The sequence below is a fragment of the Pipra filicauda genome, unplaced genomic scaffold (genome assembly GCF_003945595.2).
Source record: "Pipra filicauda isolate LSUMZ 115617 unplaced genomic scaffold, ASM394559v2 scaffold423_size595307_pilon, whole genome shotgun sequence".
NCBI classification, from domain to species: Eukaryota; Metazoa; Chordata; class Aves; order Passeriformes; family Pipridae; genus Pipra; species Pipra filicauda.
The window spans coordinates 223,066-246,023 of NW_024104558.1; the positions used below are offsets into that span (position 1 = coordinate 223,066).

At 53.4% G+C, this 22,958-nt stretch overlaps 1 protein-coding gene across 7 annotated transcripts in view; it reads right to left on the reverse strand.

The window, feature by feature from the left end:
• DOT1L (DOT1 like histone lysine methyltransferase) overlaps nt 1-19,965 on the reverse strand; it is a 77,710-nt gene extending 57,745 nt beyond the window's left edge. For 6 of the 7 annotated variants that reach the window (XM_039385625.1, XM_027717220.2, XM_027717218.2 and 3 more), the window contains exons 1-3: nt 19,796-19,965; nt 3,218-3,261; nt 810-884 (exon numbers count right to left, since the gene is read on the reverse strand). In XM_039385625.1, coding sequence (XP_039241559.1) covers nt 810-884; nt 3,218-3,261; nt 19,796-19,876 — 200 coding nt within the window. In that variant the 5' untranslated portion in view covers nt 19,877-19,965. The remainder of the gene's footprint in view (nt 1-809; nt 885-3,217; nt 3,262-19,795) is intronic. The other variant, XM_039385624.1, reaches the window with a different exon arrangement.
• Between the last annotated feature and the right edge of the window lie 2,993 nt (nt 19,966-22,958).

A 22,958-nucleotide genomic window follows, 5' to 3' on the forward strand; every position in this document is an offset into this window, starting at 1 on the left:
TTGGACAAATTCACTCTTTCCCACAAAGGCAACTAAAGAGGTTTTTGCAAACCACAGTTTGAACACATCCCTTTTCCCAACCTCAGCACGGCCAATTCCATGCACAGAACCTCAGATTCCTCCTCTCAGCCTCTGTCATTAAGGATCTGCCTGGACTGACTGTAATCCCAACCAGCCCATGGAACAATCCCTGTGCTTTCCTGTGGGGGACATTTTAAGTTTGTGTCCTGCACATCCTGGTCAGGATCTGCCTCTCCCAGCCCAGAGGTAAATGCCACATACTAAACATTGCTTTTAAGCTGCTTGTGGAATAGGAATTCCCGTGGAACTACAGGGATCTCCGAATCCCTCCCTGCCCAGAACACTGGGATGATATTTTACCTTTTATTTTAGCCCCCACCCCACCCCAGAGCCCAGAGGAGGGAGGGGAAGGTGAAGCTCCCACAGCTCCCACTGACAGCCAGGCCACGTTCTGGGCAGGAATTGGGAGTTCCTCCACCAGCAGATCCCTCAGTGCCATTCAGATCCCACACTGGCCGTGCTCCAGCGGCAGATACCGAGCATTGTTTGGGAGTGAGTAATTCCAACCTACACCAGGGCTCGAGTCACTGCTCTGTGGAGTTTCCAATTATGTCCTTAATCCAACGAGCCTCTGCCAATGTTGCTGTTACACATTTCCTACCAAAATAACTGCAGAGCCTGCAGCCAGTTTGAAAGGAAACTTGGGTGTCTAAGAATAACCAGTGACAGCAGTTCACTGCACACCGCGCCGGCCTGGCCTCCTGGGGGGACTCAAACAGCCCTCTCACCTCTTGGTATCGTAGTCAATTAAAACGTAGTTTTCCATGGCAAGCTTGAGATCTGGGATTTCTTCACAGACCCACCTGGAACGAGAGAAGAAATAATTAATAGAAGTATTGCCAGTTGAGTGTAATAATATTGTCTCAGTTCTAGGCTGGCGTTGCTGCACGTGGAGGGAGGATCCTGCACAGCCCTGGAAGCTCAGAACACTGTCAGGAGTAAGGTAGACAGCCCAAAATACTCATGGAAAGCTGCAACAACTCGCATTTGTACTGAATAAACAGCAAGATGCCTGTAGATATTGGCAGCTCTTGAAACAGCTTCAAAATAAGGTAATAAATGTGTACGAGGTGTCTAAAAATACTCAAAGCCATGGCTGATGCCAACCTAACAGAAAATGTGGTGCAGGAGTGCAGCATTCCCAAAGAATGCTGATACTGTGTTGGACAAAGCTGGATGTGGAGAAGAGATTTCCCACAGCCCCTCAAAACACTGTCCCCAATCACTCCCTGCAGGGACATTCTCCTCTGGGCCATGTCTGAGCTGCTCTCACACCTCACAGCACCCAACCCAAGCAGATTGTCAGAAGTTACTCTGATAAAAGGCCCCTCTGACAGGCTGAGTTAGCACAGCCCTGGATGTTGTGGCCACCAGAAATGGAGGGCACATGCCCACTGGCAGTGACATCTCACAGGAGAGAGCTTCACTCAGGGAATGCAGGAGGATTAATTCCTTTCAAAAACAACTTAAAAGCCACAGCAGCTTTGCACACACTTTCCTCCACAAATATCAAAATGGGAAGGCACTGTCAAAAACCTCCATTCATAGGACGAATCCCAACAGGAATGACAATTCCTTATGCACTCTGCTCCATGCTTCACTAGTAAAATAATAAAAAATAACAGCTAAAGATCCAGCAGTTCTGGTTCCTTCTGGCTGATTCTCAGTTGACAAATCACTACATAGGCAAGCAGAAACCAGAACCTGGACATCTGGGGCTGACTCTCTTCTAGTGTCTCCCTAAGAACATTTGGGCTCTACCTCTGCAAACTTTTTCTCTCAAATTACAGGGCCTGCAGTCAGCAGCTTCATCCCTGTGTGTCACTTCCAGCTCAGGATATCCCAAGTTCCCATGGTCTCACTGCCTCCAGGAGATAAAGGCTGCTCTGCACTGTCACCCCCCTTTCACAACCACTTTGGTTGTGGGTACTTTGCACAAGGCAGGCAAAGGCAGCAGGAAAGTTGCTGACACTCTAATCTTGCCCAAAGCACAGTTGTGAAACAGGACTTTGGCCCCAAAACTGCTTCCTGGCACAGTTCTCCCTTTGCCTTCACCAACTGCAGCCACCACCTTCAGCACCACGTCTCCCTGAACCCCCTCAGAAGGGTCTTCCCAACAACCCCCCTGGCAAGTGATGCCACGAGACCCCAAGGCACAGGATTTTGTCCCCAGCAGTCCTGGCAGCAGCAGTGGCAGTTCTTGTGGCAAGGCTCTGGAGTTAGAAAAAGGAGTTTCTTGAGAAGACAAATTCCCAGCTCCAGCCCCATTCCACATCCCCTCTCCCCCCAGAGCTTGGGAAATGCTCTGATTTCACGTGTGTGATGTTCTCCAGCACTGGCTCCCACACTGGGAGCACACAGGGCTCACCACCTCTTCCCAGGCCACACGGGACCAAATTCTGAGCTCAGGGGACTCTGCAGGTAAAACCCCTCAGAGCTCACCTGTACCTGCACCACTGAAGGAGCTCAGACCATTCCAACCTGCTGCAAACACAGCCCTGAGCCCAGGGAAGGATCCAAACCAGGGAACAAGAACAGCTGAAATGTGGATAACACTCCCCATCCCTCAGGTGTTGGGGAATTTCTGTTCCTGTTTAACAGAAGTTGTTCCAATGCAAGTCACCTCCTAACCCTGGCCAAGGACAGCAGGTCACGCTGGAACCACGGCCGGGGTTGGGAAACCCTCTGGCCTCTGCCCCTCAGAGCTGTCTGTCACCTTTATCCTCCCATTTTCCCCACTCCATCAGCAGAACTACAAGGAATGCTACAGGGACATCACTGCCAAACAACCCAGAGCAACAGGGGAAAGGGAGAGGGTGGGGGGAGGCCAGACCAGGACTCAGCACATCCAGCCAAGGCTGTTTTCTTAACCTTGTGTGTCCACAGCTCAGACACAAACTGCTTTAATAAGCATTAAAGCTGAACATCACCACTCAAGTTTAATTCTGTTCAGAACAGAAGGGAATATGGGGAGATAAAACAAAATCTACTTGCCAGGGAGCTTTGGATTGCAACAAATTCAGCTTAGAAAATAACTTTACATGGCAAGGGCTGCCCTGCTCTGCGTCCTGGCCCCAGACAGCCCTGCCCTGGGCTGCAGGGAGGCTCAGGAAGGGTCCCAGCACCCAACACTCACCGAATGGTCTCAATAATTTCATGAGCAGCATCATGGTGTTTGTCCTGAAACAAAAAGAAAAGAGACATCAGGAGCTGTTTGTCAGGGGTTTACAAGAATCATGATATTTTCAAGAATAAATGACACACAATATTTTTAAGGACACCAAGCATACCGGGTAAGGAGCCCTTGATTGCCCCCCAGGCCATTCAAATGAGCCCTCTAAGGAAAAAAATAAGCTTAAGGACATATATTTTTCGTGTTTCTATGGAGTAGCAAAACACTGACAGGAAGGAACTGTCATTCCACTGATTTCTCTGTCATTCTCTGCCATCAGGAACTGTGGAGCTGGAATCCTTGGAGGATTATTGGGATGCAGCAGGTACTTGAGTGCAAGTTCCCACTGAACAGCTGATTCCATCCAGCATCTGGCACAGGCTCCCAGCTCCAGATGGGCAGGGAGAGTCTGGCCCAGGGAATGGCTTTCTAAAATCAGGCATCAAATAAACAGTGGGAGAGGATTCAGTGCAGGAAAAACACCCTCCCAGCACACACACACACACACAAAGAGAGATGGAGCTTTTTTCAGGAGCTGAAAACCAAAACACATTAAATCTTGTGTGAGACACAGGGGTTTTTGATTTAATTTACTCAGGAGCAACAGAAGCATGAGTGGGTTTAGCAAATCATCCCAAATTCGTGCTAACAAAGCCCTTGGAGCTGCATTTGTATGCACCAGGCCACAAAAAAATTCTATTTTAGGGAAGCTGCTGGAGTTCCTACACACATTGTTGTATCCAGCCTTAGTTACCAGGGCCCATCTGCACCAAGCTGGGGTTATATTTAGATGTTTGTCTCTGGAAGTGGCTTTGACCTTTTAATTAGAGTCCTGTATCTAAGGACCTTCCAGAGTTACAAGTGTCAGGACTCTCAAATCATCTGCCTTGTTTCCTGCTGCAGAAATGTCAGTTCTGTGCAGTTACCAGGGGGAAATTCTGCAGCCAAGGGCAGGGACAGGTAACAGAAAGCAGAGGACTGGAAAGGAATGGAAGAAGACAAGCACTGATGGACAGATGACAGAAAAGGGTTGGATTCTCTCTATTTCAAGACATGATAGAAATCAAATAAAAGCTTTTTCCATCAGTATCTCAGCTTTCCTGTTTCCATGAGGAAACAGATTCCCCCTTGTGTAACCAGTTCATACCCTTGGGATCAGCCAGCCTTGCAGAAGTTCTCATCCCAAGAAACTTGTACACAGCCCTTCAGATACCTGGTTAAAAATCCAGGGACAGAGGGAGGGACAGGCAGCCTTTCCCGAGGGCTGTCCCCCTTCCAGTCCTTGAGGGGGGTTATTAAAAGGAGGAAGAGGAACTTTGTGCACAGGGAGGTAGTGACAGGACACAGGGAACAGCTTCCCACTGCCAGAGGGCACATTGGGAAAAATCCTTCCCTTTGAGGTGGGGAGGGGCTGGGATGGAATTCCCAGAGAAGCTGTGGCTGCCCCATCCCTGGAAGTGTTCAAGGTTGGATCAAAGGAATAACCTGGGCTAGTGGAAGGTGTCCCTGCCCATGGCAGAGGTGGGACTGGATGGGCTTTAAGGTCCCTTCCACCCAAACCATTCCAGGATTCTTTGCCCTCTCACCCCTGTGCCTGTGTTTCCTCCAGCCCATGGCACAGTCACCCAGGAATGTCAGGTAAGGAATTCCTTTGATGAATCCTGGCCTAGAAACCAGGGAAGCAACTGCACTAAAAGCTGCTCCTGCCTCTCAGTGCACACAGGAGAGTGTGTTCTGTGTTCTTTTCCATGTGCATTGAAGGGAGAGCACAAGAGGGGAGGAAACTTCTCTTGCTTCCCATTCCTTATCTGCCCCGTGTCAGAATAACCCAGGGCAGCAGCTCAGCCACAACCAGCCCCTGCAAACACTCCCATCTCACCACATGCAGAATGATCCAGCAGAGCCCCCTGGGCTGACCCAGCTCCCCCAGAAACTGTCCCTGCACAGTCACCCTTGACCTTATCAGCACAAGCACATCCCACCAGAGCAGGGAAGTCAGGCTTATTCTGCCATGACCATTTCCTCTGAGGAAGTTCTATCCCTCACTGATGGTTTGTACACTTGCAGTGGGAGCAGAGCACAGGAGAAACCCCTTGTCCTACAGGTCTTCATGAAAGCATCCCAATTAATTAACAGGTTCTTTTGCCTTGGCTTAAAAACTAAAAAATCAATAATAATAATAATAATCACAACTCACATCTACAACTACAGATCAGCCAATTTAAGCAGCTTCACAAACACAACTTCATGTGGAATCTCCAGCCAGAAGGGGCTTTTGAGCTTAGCTGGTGTCATTATTTGGAATAATGGAATCAAATCCAGCTCCACATCTACTGTTGTTAAGCCTCTCATGTTGAAACACTTCCCAAGTTTACTGTGCTCTATAACCAACATTCCTTGGCCAAGCAGACAAGCTCCCAAGGTCTCGTGCAAGTCTTGCAAACAACGTCAAATATGTTCTGCTACGTCTCTTCAAAGCAGAGCTGGCCATGGAAAATGGAGGAGAGAAACGGGAAAGCAGATCTGAAGGGAACACAGAGCAGTTTCCCTTTCCTTAGAGAAAATTCCAGCCCAATTTCAACATGGTTGTAAGATTTAATAAGAAGAGACATTTAACAGCACCAGCCATCACGTCTGTGCTCAGGCAACTGTTTGTGGCACTGACAGAGAGTTTGAAGGAACCAAAAGCCAAGTGGAATAGAAATGTCCTCAAATCTCTGACCCTGCTCCAGCCTCTGCCATCCACCCTCCAAACCCCCCAACCCCCTGACCCTGTTCCAGCCTCTGCCATGACCTTCCAAACCCCCCAAGCCCCTGACCCTGTTCCAGCCTCTGCCATCCACCCTCCAAACCCCCCCAAACCCCTGACCCTGCTCCAGCCTCTGCCATGACCCTCCAAACCCCCCCAAATCCCTGACCCTGCTCCAGCCTCTGCCATGACCTTCCAAACCCCTGACCCTGTTCCAGCCTTTCCCACCCACCTTCCCAACCTCTCCAAATCGATCCTTGTACAGGCCATTCCCTTAAGAGTTGGACTCAATGGTCCTTGTGGGTCCCTTCCAACTCAGAATACTCTGGGATTAAATTCCCTGGGGCTGTAAAGGGTCCAGGTTACACCTGCTCTCCAAACTCCACTGGGTGTCTGCCACAGACCAATGTGTCTTCTTGGAAGGTTGATGGAGAGACTGGAGCAGGGACAGGGATTTAATCCCAGAATATTCTGAGTTGGAAGGGACCCACAAGGACCATTGAGTCCAACTCTTCAGGGAACGGCCCATACAGGAATCGATTTGGAGAGGTTGGGAAGGTGAGTGGGAAAGGCTGGAGCAGGGTCAGGGGTTTGGGGGGGTTTGGAGGGTTCATGGCAGGGTCAGGCATGGCAGAGGCTGGAGCAGGGTCAGGGGTTTGGGGGGGTTTGGAGGGTGGATGGCTGGAGCAGGGTCAGGGGTTTGGGGGGGTTTGGAGGGTTCATGGCAGAGGCTGGAGCAGGGTCAGGGGTTTGGGGGGGTTTGGAGGGTGGATGGCAAAGGTTGGAGCAGGGTCAGGGGTTTGGGGGGTTGGGAAGGTTCATGGCAGAGGCTGGAGCAGGGTCAGGGGTTTGGGGGGGTTTGGAGGGTTCATGGCAGAGGCTGGAGCAGGGTCAGGGGTTTGGGGGGGTTGGGAAGGTTCATGGCAGAGGCTGGAGCAGGGTCAGGGGTTTGGGGAGGAGTGCCAGCAGCCCAACCAGCCTGGAACCCTGAGCCAACCCTGCACCTTCCCAAGTGGCCTGAAGCTCCTTGAATTCAACCCCACTTTCCAGTCTGGATTTTTGGGTGGGTGTGGGTGTTGTGTATCATTGTTCCTGCAGTGCCCAGGACCCACCCCAGCAGTGCAGCCCCACTGCAGTGCCCACAGGCTGTACCAGTGTCCTGCTGGCCCTGGCAGCCCTCAGAGCACCCTCCACCCTGCACTTGCAGTGCTGTTGGCAGTGAAACCTCCCTGGGAAGAGCCTCCCAGCACAGCCCAGCCCATCCCTCATGGAATCCCACGTGCAGAGGCCCTTTGGCCCAGGCTCAAGAAGCCTCAGTGTTCTGTTCTCAGTCACGAGAGATGCCACGGTGCTCCCTGTCACGAAGAGCAGCTCCATTCACCCTCCCGGAGCTCCAGGCTGCTCCCCCTCCCTCCCGCAGCTCCCTACGTGCTGCTCCCTGGCCTGGCTGTACTTCCCAATGTTCCTGAATTTATGTTGCCTGGGACGCCCTTGGAATCCTCAGAGCCACATAAATGGGAGCTTTTCATGAGACAAGCCCTTATCTCCCTAAGGTGGAAAGTGTTTAAAGAGTTGCAGTCTGGGGTAATTACTGGCACTGCCCAAAGCTGTTCACGAGTTTAAAACAAACCAGACCCAAACACGCTGAGCTGTTGCAGCCAATTCCTCTCCAGCTGAACTTCTTGCAGAGTTCTGACTTTCCAACATAAAGGCTCAGTTTCATATTAAAACGTGAGTTCCTGGGGAAAGTTCAGTAATTTTTGCCAGTTTTCATTGGGAAAAAAAATAAGAGAAAGGAAGCACTTTTGAGAAAGTCACTTAAAGGAGAATCCAGCTTTCTATGGAAAGCAGTGGAACACAGTTCCAGCCAGTTCCCATTCTTACACCAGCTTTCTCCATCCACATGTTCCTACAACTGCAGTCCCAGGAGTCTGGAGCCAGGAAGACACCCAGAGCTGTTCCTGCAGGCACACAGTGCCCAGGAGCCCCCCAGCACACACAGCTCCTGCCCCACAGAGTCCTCCCCCACACCCCCCTGTCGCCCCTCAGCCACCAGGATCCATTTTCAGGGGTTTGATCTTTCCCTTCACCTCCTCATAAAAAAGAAACCTTTTGCATTTTGCAGCTACAAGAGGCCCCAATCTGTGATTTAAAGGCCAAATAAGGCAGTGCCCAAAAGCTCTTCCCAAATATGTATGTTCATGCAGCCACTACCACTTTCTACAACCATACTCTTTGTCTGCTAATCCCAACTAAAACATCATGAATATAAGCATAAGAAAACTAAAGCAGCCCCAATAATACATGTTATATAGAGAGATCAGCCTGCATGACATGACCAGTACCAGACCCAGCTCAGCTCTCTCTGCATAACTTTGTTCTACAAAGCACCAAATTCCCAATAAAACTAGCTAAATCTGACATTGTGCTGCAGAACAAGAGCAAAGTAAATTGAAAATTAGAGTTTGCTACGTTTCTGCCACAAGGTGGAAGTTGTAATTTGTAATTCCCCCACTGTGGATGGTTTGGTTACATCAGTTTTTCGAGTTAACACCCCCTAAAGTATCTAAATGGCAGGATTTTGATATAATTCTGTGTTCCAGTACCACATCCCAGACTCCTGGGTGTATTTCTACAGGACTAGTTATCTCACAGTGCAACAATCCAGAGTCTAAAGCCAATTTCTAACCTAAAGCAACAGTTTTTAACTGGTTCTGTGTTTCTTCCTCAAACAGAAGAACGTGTTCAATTAAACTGGGCAGCAGATGTTGCCTGGAGCAAGAAACACCCCCCTGGTGCCCTTCCAAATTTACATCTTCTTATATTTAGGTTCTTCTTGTGAGACTGCGCTTGTCTTTGGGATGAGACTAAGTTGGGGCTTGAGGGTGAACACTATTTTTCTAGATTTCATTTCCCCAGGGATGGAGCTTGGAACAATCCGGGACAATGGAAGGTGTTCCTGCCCATGGCAGGGGGTGGGCTTGGATGGGTTTTAAGGTCCCTCCCAACCCAAACCATTCTGGGATTCCAGGAAAGTGGGATCCCTGTGAGATCTGATCACCTGCACAGGAAAGGCAGCAAAAAGGCAGCCCAAAACCCCCCCAAACCTGAGGGGGAAACAAATGGTTTGGAAATCTGGATGAGCTCTTGAAAAACCAAAGGAAAAAAGGATACACATCTCAGGTGCTCTCACAGCACCACACACAGACCTTTAAACCCCTTATTTCCAGGGACAGAATACGTGTTTCTGAGCCCAGCTTTGGCTGCCCGGACTAAACTGTCCCACAGCAGAAGCAACCCCTACCCTTGCACAGCCAGTTCAGTGTCCGACTCACCAGATCACACCTGCACCCCCAAAAGCAGGCCAGGTGACCAAAGCAGCTCCCCAGAAAGGTGCAAAGAGCCGTGCTCACCCCCGACAAGTGTCCCTTTGTCCAGGGTGTGATGTGAGAAGCAAAGGTGAAACAACGCAGTTACAAACTAATCACCCGTTAATGAGCTGCTTTAACACCATCCCGCTCTCAGCACTCCAGCCACAGCTCCTCCCCAGCCCTAAACACTGACCCCAGTCATGGATTAACAGAAGTCATTTGGATTTGCCAAATTCTGATCTCCAAACGATCCATTTAACTCAGAAAACAAAAGAGGTCAGTCCCACCGGCCCCCGGGTCTAAACAACAGCTTGGTTGCCTGCAGTGGCAGCTCTCTCCACAGGCAGCAGTCCATAAATCCAAGGGAGAGGAGGATGTTACAGCTGGAGACAAGATGGTGAGCAGAGATCAAAAAGATGGATTAGGAAAAGCCAATCAATCTTGCAGAAGGCTGGTGGGCCAAGCGCCTCTTTAATGCCCCTCTCCTCCCTCCATCTGGGGAGGAGGATCAGCATTTCTCAGGCACCAAGAAAAGCAACGTGGGCTCCTGCAGCTGCGGCTTCCCCGGGAGCCAGGACAGCCTCCAGCATTCCGGGTGGCACAGGATGGCCCTGCAGACCACAGACTTCAGCCTGGCAGGAGTTTGTGTTTCATCTCCCCCGGGGTTTAACTTCCTTTACACCTCGCCCAGAAAGAGCCACCAGCACACGGAGCATGTCCGTGGCCAACACACCTCCACGGGCTTCACAGGGGGCTGGGAAAGCCAAACCCACAGGAATTCCAGCTGCTGAACAAAGGGGAGATCTCAGGCTCTGTGTCCTGCCAGCTCTGCCTTCCAGCACTTGGCATTTTAAGGTCTTTGCCTCGTGCTTAAATACCAGTTACACCTCGAGTGAGGGGAAGTCTGCTCCACCCAGTACTTCATGTTGGATACAGGGGCTTGGGTCAATGTCACCAGATTTTATCCCAAATCAACACTGTGTCATTCACCTTCCACAGCTACAACCAAAGCACGAGATTTCTTACCAAGTGAGACCAAAAGCCTTCTCTGAACCACCCAATTACTGCTGTTCCCTTAATCAAGAAAGTACAAGGCCATCCACAAGAATACATATATATTGGGATGTATACAAAGAGACCTCCTGCAGAGAACAGCTTGTGTCCATACTTTTCCTCCCAGCCTCAGAGAAAAGACAAGGAAGGGCTTTAAAATGTAGTCTTGGTAGCTCCTCTCCCCCCCAGCAAGAGGCAGAAAAGGCTGATGGAGTTCCAGCAGTCTGTAAGTTTATCGCCACACAAAATTAAATGGAAAACATGGAGGGCATTATGGCCTCTTTAATAAGGACATTTAAAGAAAAGAAAATGTTGGCCCAAGATCCAAAATCACCAAGATAAAGGAAAAAGGCAAAGAGGATGCAGACTGCTCTGGATAATCACTTAGCATGGCTGCACCAGGGACCTGCAGCTCCCTGAGCCCCAGTAACAGGGGTTTGCCTTTGCACACAGCAATTCCAACTGTTGCTACGGACACTGCTCACACCCGGCAGGGAACGGTTCCCAAGGTACCTGCAGGAGGGGCTGCATAAATACATTACCAGGCAATGAGGCTGCAGGAGTGGCCAAGGCAGCAGCCACGCAGGACAGGCACGGCAGGACCCGCCGGCTCCGTCTGCACGAGCCAGACAGGAGGAGGAGTTCCAGCATGCAGGGACACAGGCTGGTCACAAATATAATGGTGAGGAGTTCCAGCATGCAGGGACACAGGCTGGTCACAAATATAATGGTGAGGAGTTCCAGCATGCAGGGACACAGGCTGGTCACAAATATAATGGTTCTATGAAAATGCACAGGGGAATGCAACTATTGTGGTACAACAGGCCCCTCACTGGTACGTGCTGTTGCCCTCTCAGTGCAGTTTGAGGTGATGCCACTGTTCCCACAGCAGGGCAGCTGGAGGGGGCTGTGGTGATCCCATGTGCACATGAACCCAGGGAACGAGGAAGGCACTTCACAGACAGTTTAACCCCACAGAGCCACCTGCTCTGCCACCACTTCCCCAAAACCCCCTCTTGCTTTGGGCCAGCAGTGCCTGTGCTCACACACAAAGGCAGGGGAGGCCTAAGCTAAGACCAAACTAAACCTCTGTGGCGTTTTGGTTCCCAGTTCAGCCCAGCAGTGCACAGACCCACCGTTCTGAGGGTGAGGGCAGCTCACACAGCCACGGCAGGAGTCGTTTGTACCTGCACATGTCCCAGCCACAAACCGTCACCTCCCCAGGAACCCCAAAAGAGAAATAACCCCCCTGCAGCAGGGACTGGGGAGCACAAACCATCTCTGGTCTGACATCTCTACCCACTCTGACAGAACAAATCTTCATGGGAAACCTAGGGAAGGGGTACTGCTGGCAGAAACCATCACCCAGTCCCAAAACCGCCGGTGCTGAGGGCAGCCACCATCTCTCTCCCCACCCCACAGTCCCCCCACACCCTGGGTGGGTGCAGGGAGGAACCTCGTGGAATCTCTTCAGCCACCTGATCCCACACCCTGCAAGGAAAACTGGCAGCCAAAGGGAAGCTCCTGCACACAACACCACCTTAAATAACCATCTCACATTCTGAAAGACAACTCAGCCTTGGACAGCTCAGAAATCCTGCTCCTCCTTAACACACACAAATATTCCACATATCAGAAATCAGCAATAAAAACTTGTACTCTTTCTGAACCCACCAGGCTCCTAAGGAAAGGTGTTCTGCGAGGGACAAAAGTGAACTATGAATGGATGTTTTTTCCTCCATAAGCTCCAAATTGCAGAGCAGAGCAGGGACCCAGTGCAGGTTCTGAACAGACAATATCAAATGCCAACCACTTTTTACAAGCTTCTATTTTAAATCCTTGTAAGTGTGATATCACAAACACAGCAATGACCATTTGTTGTAGTAAGCAGGGATGGAAACCAAAGCAGGATCCATACAGACTCCAAACCCAGCTCCAGAGGCCACCTTGAGACACCCTCTGATCTCCCAGGTCTTGCTGCCAACAGAGATGGAAACCAGAGGGAATCACCTGAATCCCAGTGGAAAGTTTCCCAGGAAGCTTCATTCATCCAGGAATGAAAGAGCAGTCTCCAAAGTTCAGTTTTTAGAGTTTCAGAAGTTTACACTGTCAAACAATAATATTGCTGAGCCCTAAGAAGTAAATGACATTAATGCCAAAACCTCAGGAAACTGCCCCTCACACTCACAGAAAATATCACAAAAATAGTATCAAAATCCATTCATTTTCTACTAAGGAACTTGCTGAGAACTTTCTGTGGTGTTTGGTTTGCTAAAGTTTCCAATGCTTCATTAACCTGCCTTCAGTAGCTCCTGAGATTTTTCATCCAACACTGAAAAGTCCTTTCAGTGCAAATTTTTAGAAGACTCTCATTCACTCGTGAAATGAAACAAACCAAAACACTCTGAACAGGAACTCTGTCGTTATTCACAGATCTGGACCTATCTATGAAACCATCATTTCCTGCTGCAAAATATACTCACCCTCTTCCTATGCTCTAAAAATAGTCCCTACTCAGCTTGATATCTATAGCAGCATGTGGCCAATTCTGTATATTCAGCTTTGTTTCTTGTTCCTCCTCAGAGTTAGTTTTGTCTTTAATAATCACCATGAAAATAAATATATTATGTTCACAATATGAACTTTTCCTCCTTCTGTGGATCTTTCTGTTAGGAAGGAGAAAATAAATTAAGCAAAAATACGTTGAGATGCTTTATGATTATCAATCTGTGATAAAGACACTGTAAGGGACAAAAAAACCCCTCACCCCTGGTCCTTGTGTTGATCATTACAGTACAAAGCTTTAATCAGACAGTTAAAGGTTAACTCAGAGCAGGAAGGGAAAAGAAAACAAGTCAGTGTGAAAGGAGGAAAAGAAAGAAGGAAGAGAACCAAATAGACATATGGATGTCTGGGGAGAAGGGTGATTAAATTCCCCATAAATCTCACATAGCAAGAGGTAAGATATTTTGCCTAAATTCCCAGGAGGGCCACAATTCAGTCCCATATCTGACTTGAAAGGATGATCATCTCCATAGATAATCAGGCTGCCAGGAAGGACAAGAGCTGGGGCTGCTCGTGGTGGCACCAACTTCCCTTGGCACCCTGAGAGCTTCCAGTGCTGTGTCCCACTGGAACTGACGGGTGAGTTTGTGGGTGGATAAACTGGAATTGTCTGAGCTGGAACTCTGGCCAGGACAGGCACATTAATTCTCACTCATCTACTGATGGAAAAAAAACCCACGGGAAAAACAAGCCATCTTGGACAGCTACTCTGTCACCTTTCAGATAAATAAGTTACAAGAAAAAATAAAGACTAGTGTGGTCTTGAGATGCAGGACAAGACAACAGCTTCCACTTTTCAGACAGAAATACTGGGGGGAAAAGTGCCTGTTAAGTGAACTCATGATTTATCTTGTATCCAACGGGTCAGAGCTCGGAACAAAAGCCAGTCTGAGAACTGAACAAGCACCGATTGTCACCCGGGGCAAGTTATACTTCAAAGGGTAAAGCCCCGAAGGAAACTGCTCTTCTGCGCTCCCCACGTGCTGCACAATTAACCACCGTGCTGCACAATTAACCACCACAGGGCTCGCCTGCCTCCCCCCAGGAGCACATTTGGGGTCCCTGTGGCTCTGGGAGAGCACAACGGGCAGAGAAAATGATGCAACTCTGCCAACTCTGTCATTTGTTTGTGTAGATTTGCCGGGCAGAAGAGAAACCCGAGTGCTTTTGGAATTCCCGAGTCATTATCGCCCAGTTTTGCCCTACTCCAGGTGTTTTTACAAGCGGGGAGGGCAGAGGGGTGTTGAAAAATCAGAAGTCTGATGATGCTTTCAGACCTTTCCTTGACTAGAGAAGTTTCTCTAAGTGATTAGTCATCCCCACAAACATTTCCCAACGAGCTGCATCACCAGCATCTCCCAGCTCGGAGAAATCCCCTCGGCTCAGCCACCGCAGCCCAATTGCTGGGCGATTACTCAGGGGGTGAGGAGGCTCTGCCTGGCAAAGGCAGAGCAACAGTTTCCCCCGCTGCCACCCCCTCCCCGGCACGGCCCTGGGCAGGCAGTGACTCACATTTCAGAGCAGGGCGGGGGGGCCACGCTCTGCAAACACTGCAACATTTTTTTCCAGCGCAGATATTTCCAGCGATCCGGTTCCCAGAGCCGCCCCACACGCGGGTCCCACGGGCACCGCGTTCCCGACCGCCGGCGGTGACTCCGGGGGCTTCACCGCGACCCCCCCGCACATCCCACCCGCTCCCTCCGGCACAAACCGATCCCGGGGAAAAAAGAGAGGCACGTGCAAAGCGTGAGGCTGTTTTCCATCAGCTCGGAGCGGAGGATGGAATGAGGACGGGATGGATGAGTGCAGGGGAAACAGCAAGGGGCAGGGGGCGTCGGACCACCCTCAGCAGCTCCAACCCCGAGGGAACGATTTAGCTCCAATTCAGGACCTTCCCAAATTGATCTACAACACCGTGCCACGGCTCTCAACCTGCCCAGCTGCCTGGGAAAGCGAAGTTACTCATCAGAGAAACTTCCCAGGAAAGGTGAGTGACACACACACACAAAAAAAGGATGAAACTCCCAAACAAGGTCTGTTATTCATCTCTCCTGTTGATCTTTCATTTCAAAGGTGATGCTCCCCTCTGGGCTGTGATTTTCATTATCAGGGCCTGCCCTTGAGCTTTCCCTGCACAGCACATTCCTCTGGTGACAGAATGCTATCAGCTGGATCAGGACAGTGGAGACAGGGAAAAAACCCACCACAGACACACTCTGCACCCCCCAACCTGCACAAAGTGCAGCAGTACCACGTTTGTACCCCATTACTGCCAGGAGCAGCCACACACACCTCTCCATGTGCAGGGTGATGCTCTGACAACACTCAATTAGAAAATGAGAATTTTCTTGCCATCACAGCAAGTGGAAAGTCAGCAGCAACAAGGAGGAACACAGACAAAACAAGGAATTATTCAAGCCAGACTTCTCGTCCCAGTTGCTAATTTGGAGGTTTAGGCTTGAGCAGCTCAGGGCAGAGGCACCTGACTCTGGTAAGATGTGCACAGTGGCATCAGCAGGACTGTCCCCTCCTGGCACAGAGGAAGAGGAAGGGAACAAAACTGGTAGAAGATTAAAAAAATGGTGTTAACATATGGTAAATATGGCAGAAGATAAATAAGTTCTTCCCTGGGAGGGTGGGGAGGCCCTGGCACAGGTTGCCCAGAGCAGCTGTGGCTGCCCCATCCCTGGAAGTGTCCAAGGCCAGGTTGGATCAAAGGAGCAACCTGGGCTAGTGGAAGGTGTCCCTGCCCTTGGCAGGGGGTGGAGTGAGATGAGCTTTAAGGTCCCTCCCAAACCAAACCATTCTATAAGTCTGTCCCCAGGGCAAGACCCTCCTGGGATCCCCAGGGGCTCCCCCCCAGCAGCCTGGGCTGCAGGAGGAGTTGCCAGGGGCTGTCACTGCACAAATCCTCGGCCTTCACGAGTCAAACAGGGAGGGAGGAACAGGACAGACCTGACACACACAGAGGCTTCCAGTCACCTTTTGGGGGATTGCCATTCACCAGGGAACAGAGCACAGCACGGGCAGATGCCTCAGTCTGAAACTTGAAAGGACTTGCTCACTATTGGCCGTGACAGGCACTGAGTCACTCACAGCCAGTGAAGGACACGGTGTCTCAGCCACTCCAAGCCACCACCAGGCCCTCCCTCACCACCTGGCTGTGCCTCCTGTCCCCCCTGTCACCACTGACTGTGTCACCACTGACTGTGATCAGTGCAAGCCTTAAGAAGAGGAGATAAAAGAGCCCTGCTGTCCTCTCTCTGACAGCCAGCAAACAGGCTTTTCCACATTCACCAACTCGAGTGTTGCAATAGGGTGCAGACCAGCAAACATCGATTTTGGGGACAATTATCAGCTTGAGCAGCTCTGAACCTCCAGTTGCTCAGTTCTGTGTACATACAGTCCCTCACTCGTGCCACAGATGTATCAGCAGAACTGGGCAACACCAAACTGTAGAGCTGATCCAGATGAAAAAAAAAAGAAAAAACCCACACACAAAAAAAACCCAAATCCCCCCCAGCACCCTACAGGCCTTTTTCCCTCCTCCACACGCAGCAGGTTGGGACTCTAAGTAGGAACTTGTCAAGAGGAGTTCAAAGTCCAACCTGAGACACCTCACAGATCAGGCAGAGCTTATCATGGTACGAAAAAATCCCCATGTTTAAACCTAATCCAGATTCAGCTTTAACTATAGTAAAAGTCCGAGACAAGAGTATGAACCATTTTAAGGAAAATTCTGTGGAAAAAAACTAAATATCCCAAGTCTTAGAACCAAACAGGACTTCACCTGTTGTCTCCATCAGATGTAAGTAATGAGTGCGAAGTTGTGCACAGCGATATTTGAGGTACCACTACAAACACCACCCCCACGGGCAGCAGCCTGTTTAAAGCACCTGGACCCATTAACTCTCAACTAAACGCTTTCTTTATCTGGGCCTGTATCTCGCCCAGCACCAAAATGAAAACGTTCACCCCATATCAGTGGTCTCTGACAAGCCCGGCAGAAGGCAGGGCAGGTACGTGGGGCTGGAGGAGTTAAGCGGAGCACAAAGGAGCACACTCACTCCGGCTCTGATTAAGCGGGGCAGTCACCAACACAGAGGTCAACATCAGAAAATATTTCGTGAGTCATGAGGAGAGCTTACTCACCGTGCACCATTCACTTACTCATCGCAGTGTGGCACGGCCAGCACGGCTCGGCCTCCCCGGGGCACCGCGGCCTTTCCTCCGGGCCGGCGGAAGGCGGGGGAAGAGCCGCACTTTCGGTTTTGTGGGGAAGCCAGTGGGAGGCTGGAGCTGCTCCGCCACCGCTCTCTCCTCCCACGGCCCTAATTACACTGGCAGGGAAATACATGTTTCACATCAGCCTCCCCGGCTCTTTTAGCGTCCCGACAAGCCCGGCAGCCGGGCTATTATGCGGGCTCAGCAGTCTGAGGAGACCCCACTTTTCCTATTAGACGAGAAATAAGCAGCAGCCCGGCAGTAGAGAGCCACGGTATTAATGCAGGCACCCATTAATAGGGGAGATCAGCCTTTTACGCGGCAGCACCGACGCCGCTAATTTAAGATGTAGTAAGAGCATAAAAATAGCCAAGTTACTCAAGGCAGGGTTACATCACCCCACGGAACCCGTCACGCAGCAGGTTTACAATACACAGCCTCGGATGTTGGGAAAGATGATTCCCTGCCAGTCCTGCTGCTCTCACCAAAAATAACCCGCCAGGACCCTGAGCTTCCCCTCCAGCTCCCTCTGGAAAACACACCTAACTTCCAACAGGAAACAGCAAGAACGCTGCTAAATAAAACCACTTGAAGCGTGTTTCCCCCCCCACTCAGGTATCCCACCTTGCTCGCTCAGAACCACACAGCAGCACGAGTGGTGAAACTAAGAAATGTTGTGCTTACGTCAAAGAGAGCCGAGCTCTCAAACCAAACCGCCTCGGTGCTGCCGGGGAAGCACGTCTGCAGTTCAGCAGAGCACAATGTCAGCAGGCCACGGGCAGAGGGATTTGCTCCCGAAGCTCCAGGGTTCACCCGGAGCACGCAGCCCGACCTGCTCCCCAGAGCTGCAGGGAGGGACATCGGTGGGCTCCAGATGAACCAGGCACTCGGAATGACTGTGGAAAAGCTGGCACTGGGAAGGGGACACTTTAAGGGCAGGACGTTCGGGGTGTTTCCCGGCACATGGGGATCGCCTCCCCCCCGCATTTCTGGTTAAGGGGAAGAAATTAATTCCCCAGAATTTCTTCTTCTCCTGGGGAAGAAATTCTATGTGCTCTGCCATCTTCAGAAACAGCTGCTCAAGTTCTCCTGAATTAACCAAATCCTCATTTCCCATGCAGCAAAACACACGTTTCACCCTTAAAATAAAGGGCGAGGGGGGTGGGGGGGTCGGTTTTTCGGTTTTTAAGCCTGTAGGGATCTTTGTGAAAAGGCAGAAAACCATCCCTCCCTCTCAGATTAACCCCTATCCTATGTAATCTTTAACCTCTGCCTCGCACAACCTGCCGAGGGAACACGAGTTAATATTTGGCGACGCGCAGAAAAACCCGAACCGGTCATCGCTGTACTTTCAGTTTCTGACAATTTGAGCAGAGCGCGCGCCCGCCAACACGGCTGACAGGGAAACAGGAAAACTGCCTCCGCCAGCGCCGCCGGGGCCGGCCCCGCACACCCGGCAACAGCCGGCACGGAGCGCGCTGGGGAGGCAGGGACACGGCAGCAGCTCCGCAGGGCTCGTCGGAGCCCGCAGCCATCTCCCCTGCCACGAGCGAGATATTTCTAATCGTTCACACACAAGCGCCTCGCGATTGCCAAGAGAGCAACAACACCAGCAATATCAGCTGCCCCAGCCCGTGTGTCCCGGCGTGTTCTCACGTACCGCAGCAAAGCCTGGAACACAGGGATAATCAACAGTGCTCGGGCCAGGGGAAAATACACGGGGAGATTTTTCCTTTACGAACTGTTCGCTAAGGTGCTACAAGCGGCGCGAAAAACCGCTCGGGGGTTGATAGGGAGCCTACACGCATCCAAAAATACCCTCCGGAGCCTTTCGGCTCCCGTGGGATTGTCACTAATTCGAACGTGGACATTGTTATCAAGGTCACACATCGCTCGCCCGGGCTCGGCGGAAAGTCGGGCAAGTTAGGGAAAAACGCGGCTGGGTAAGCAAGCGAGGACAAGTGACATTTTATTTGGGAGCACGAGGGCTGCGGCTGGCTCGGAATGGAGCTGGGCATAAATAAAAAGGGGAGCTCCAAGGGCACGGCCGGAGGGGGGACTGGCAGCAGCCCGTGACACCCAGCGCTGGCTCCCGACCCACGAGCAGCGCTCGCCGCCGCTCATTCCCAGCCTGCGGCTGCTCCCGGGGGTCCCCGCGACCACCCGGGAACACCCATCATTCCAGCGCCGCTGCCCGGCCGGAATCCCCGCATTCCCACCCCGGCTCCGAGCAGCCCCCGGTTATTACCCGGCCACACGAGCCCAGCTCAAGGGAAAACACGAAAACTTTTCATTAACCAGTCCTCCTCCTCCCCGCCCTTCGGTTTTAGTCAACCAATTATAAAATGAAATCGGGGATTTGACTTCCAGGGCGAGCGGCGGCGGCACCCGGGGCCGGGGCTCTGGAAGAGGCGGGGGGGGACGACCCCGGGGGGATCATCCCGGCCGAGGGAAGGGGGGGATCATCCCGATGGATCCCGGGAAGGGCCCGAGGGACGGGGGAGCGACCGGCGAGAGCCGCGGCCGGGGCAGGGCCGGGGGGCGCTGACAGGGCAGGTGCGGGGCCCGGGCCATACTCACGTAGACGGGCAGCGGCCACGGGTACACGGCGGGCTCGGCTCCCACGGGCGACTTCAGCCGCAGCTCCAGCCTCTCGCCCATGTCGGCAGCCGGAGGACGAGGCGGCGGCGGCCCCGCACCATGCTAAGAGGGGCCGGCCGGGGCGGGGTGCGGCGGCCGGGCCGGGCCGGGGGGCGTGTGCGCGGTGCGGGGGGCGGCGGGGGCGGCGGGAGGGGCGGCGGGCGCGGGGCGGGGGGCGGCGGGGCCCGGCCCTCCCTCTATTGTCGTTGGCGGCTCGCGGGGCTCTCGGGCGCCGCCGCCATCTTGGGCCGGCGTGAGGCGAAGCACAATGAGAGGCGCCGGGGCCGGGCCGGGCCGGGCCCGAGCGACGCGACAGACGCGGGGAGGGAGGGCGGGAGGGAGGGGAAGGGGCGGGCGGGGGGAGAGAGGGGCGGGCGCGGCCGCGGGGTCCCTCCCCCGCGCCTTCCCTCCCTCCCCCACTGTCCTCAGCTGCCCCCGCACCGCGCGCGCGCTCCCGCAGCCCCCCCGCACCCCCCGCCTCGGGGGCGCGCGCCGGGGAGCGCGGGGACAGGGGACAGGGGACAGGGTGGGACATGGGCACGGGAGAGGGCCGGGCTGGGCGTGACATGTGTGTGACATGTGTGTGACATGTATGAGGGTGGCACATGGGCACAGGAGAGGGCCGGGCTGGGCGTGACATGTGTGTGACATGTGTGTGAATGCGTGTGACATGTGTGTGACATGTGTGTGACATGTATGAGGATGGCACATGGGCACGGGAGAGGGCCGGGCTGGGCGTGACATGTGTGTGACATGTGTGTGACATGTGTGTGACATGTGTGTGACATGTATGAGGGTGGCACATGGGCACGGGAGAGGGCCGGGCTGGGCGTGACATGTGTGTGACATGTGTGTGAATGCGTGTGACATGTGTGTGACATGTGTGTGACATGTATGAGGATGGCACATGGGCACGGGAGAGGGCCGGGCTGGGTGTGACATGCGTGTGACATGTGTGTGACATGTATGAGGGTGGCACATGGGCACGGGAGAGGACCGGGCTGGGTGTGACATGCATGTGACATGTGTGTGACATGTGTGTGACACGTGTGTGACATCTGTGTGACATGTATGAGGGTGGCACATGGGCACGAGAGAGGGCTGGGCTGCAGTGTGACATGTGTGTGACACATATGAGGGTGGCACATGGCACAGGAGAGGGACAGGCTGTGGTGGGACATGTGTGTGACAGGATGAAGGTGGCACATGGGCACGGGAGCAGGATGGGCTGTGGTGTGACGTGTGTGACACGTGTGAGGGTGGCACATGGGCGAGGAGAGGGACAGGCTGCAGTGTCACACACATGTGACAGGGTGAGGGTGGAACACAGAGCCCAAGGGCTGTGCAAGGTTGGAGCACCCACCTGTGGCATGGCACAGGGCTGGCACACACGTGTGATGGCACAGGGCTGGCACACACATGTAACAGCACAGGGCTGGCACACGTGTGATGACACAGGGCTGGCACACATGTGAGGGCACAGGGCTGGCACACACATGTAACAGCACAGGGCTGGCACACCCGTGTGAGGGTCACAGTTCACTGGAAGAACCACCCAAGCCCACGTGGCTCCTGGTGCAAAGTCTGTGCCCAAGGGACACGGGAGGTTTGCACAGGCAGGGTGTGTGTGGGTGGCTGTGTGTGAGTGTGCGTGTGGCATGTGGGTGACACAGGTGAGGGTGCCAGGTGGTGCCGGGGGCTCTGCACAGCTCGGAGGAGGAGCTTTCCTGGGATGGGGCATCCAGAGCCCGTGGCAGAGCCGAGCCACGGCCTGGCACCGAGGCAGCCCCGTGTGTGCACCGGTGTGTCTGCTGGGGACACGGGGACACGGGGGTGGGTCCGCTGGCTGCAGACACCCAGCACAGCAGATGTAGGTGCTGCCCGGGGTGCTGCCCCACAGCCCGGGGCAACCTGGCAGGAGCGCTGGGGCACCCCAGGGCTGGGCACGGACCGCGCTGGGCAGTGCCCTGGGTGGGCTCAGGAGCTGCGACACCGCCCGGGAGCTCCGCAGTGTCCCGGCGGGAGCCCCGGGACAGCGGTTTGCATTTCTATAGGTGCCAACCGCGGCCGGAGCAGCGACGCCTTTGCATGTCTATAGGTGCCCAGCTGGGCCATTAAATCGGGCAGAGCCTCCTCCCTCCCGGCCTTTTGGGTGAGAATTGCCCTCTTCCGGGGCCTGGTGGGCGAGGGGACATCTGGGTCACCTGCCACCCTGCCCTGGGGTGTGGGGACATCTGGGTCACCTGCCACCCTGCCCTGGGGTGTGGGGACAGGAAGGATGTGCTCCAGCCAGGACCGTGCCGGCTGTTGGGGGCCACTGAGCCGGGCTTTGGCACCAGCCCAGGGTGCCCCTGTGTCAGTGGGGTCTCATCCCATCCTCTCCTGCGCTGGGATGAGGCTCCGGGGCCAGGCAGAGCCGCCTGCTTCCATGGGGCCTCTGCAAATCCTTTGGGATGTGGCTCCCTGCACCCCAGCAGGGCAGGGGGACACCCTGGATTTGGGCTGAGAACTGGCACTGTGGCTGGGGCACAGTCTGGGCTGCCGGGCTCCACCTCCGGGTGCTGTGGGAGGGGGTGCCCCGTGCCTGAGATGCCTCTGGAGCAGAGCAGGATATTCCCAGAAAGGAGCTGGTACATTATTTAACACCCGCATTTCCTGACGGGTCTCTGCCTTCGGTGGAGACAAGGAGCTGGTTATTTGGGGCACTCACACAGCCCTGTGACAGGGCCATGGGCTGGGATGGGTCCCTGTCCCCACAGCCTGTCCTTGTCCCCACAGCCATGTCCCTGCTCCTATCCCCACAGCCATGTCCCTGTACCCACTGCCATATCCCTGTTCCCACAGCCATGTCCCTGTTCCCACAGCCATGTCCCTGCTCCTGTCCCTACAGCCATGTCCTTATTCATGTCCCCACAGCCATGTCCCTGTCCCCACGGCCATGTCCCTGCTCCTGTCCCCACAGCCATGTCCCTGCTCCTGTCCCCACGGCCATATCCCTGTCCCCACAGCCATATCCCTGTTCCCACAGCCATGTCCCTGCTCCTGTCCCTACAGCCATGTCCCTGCTCCTGTCCCCATGGCCATATCCCTGTCCCCACGGCCA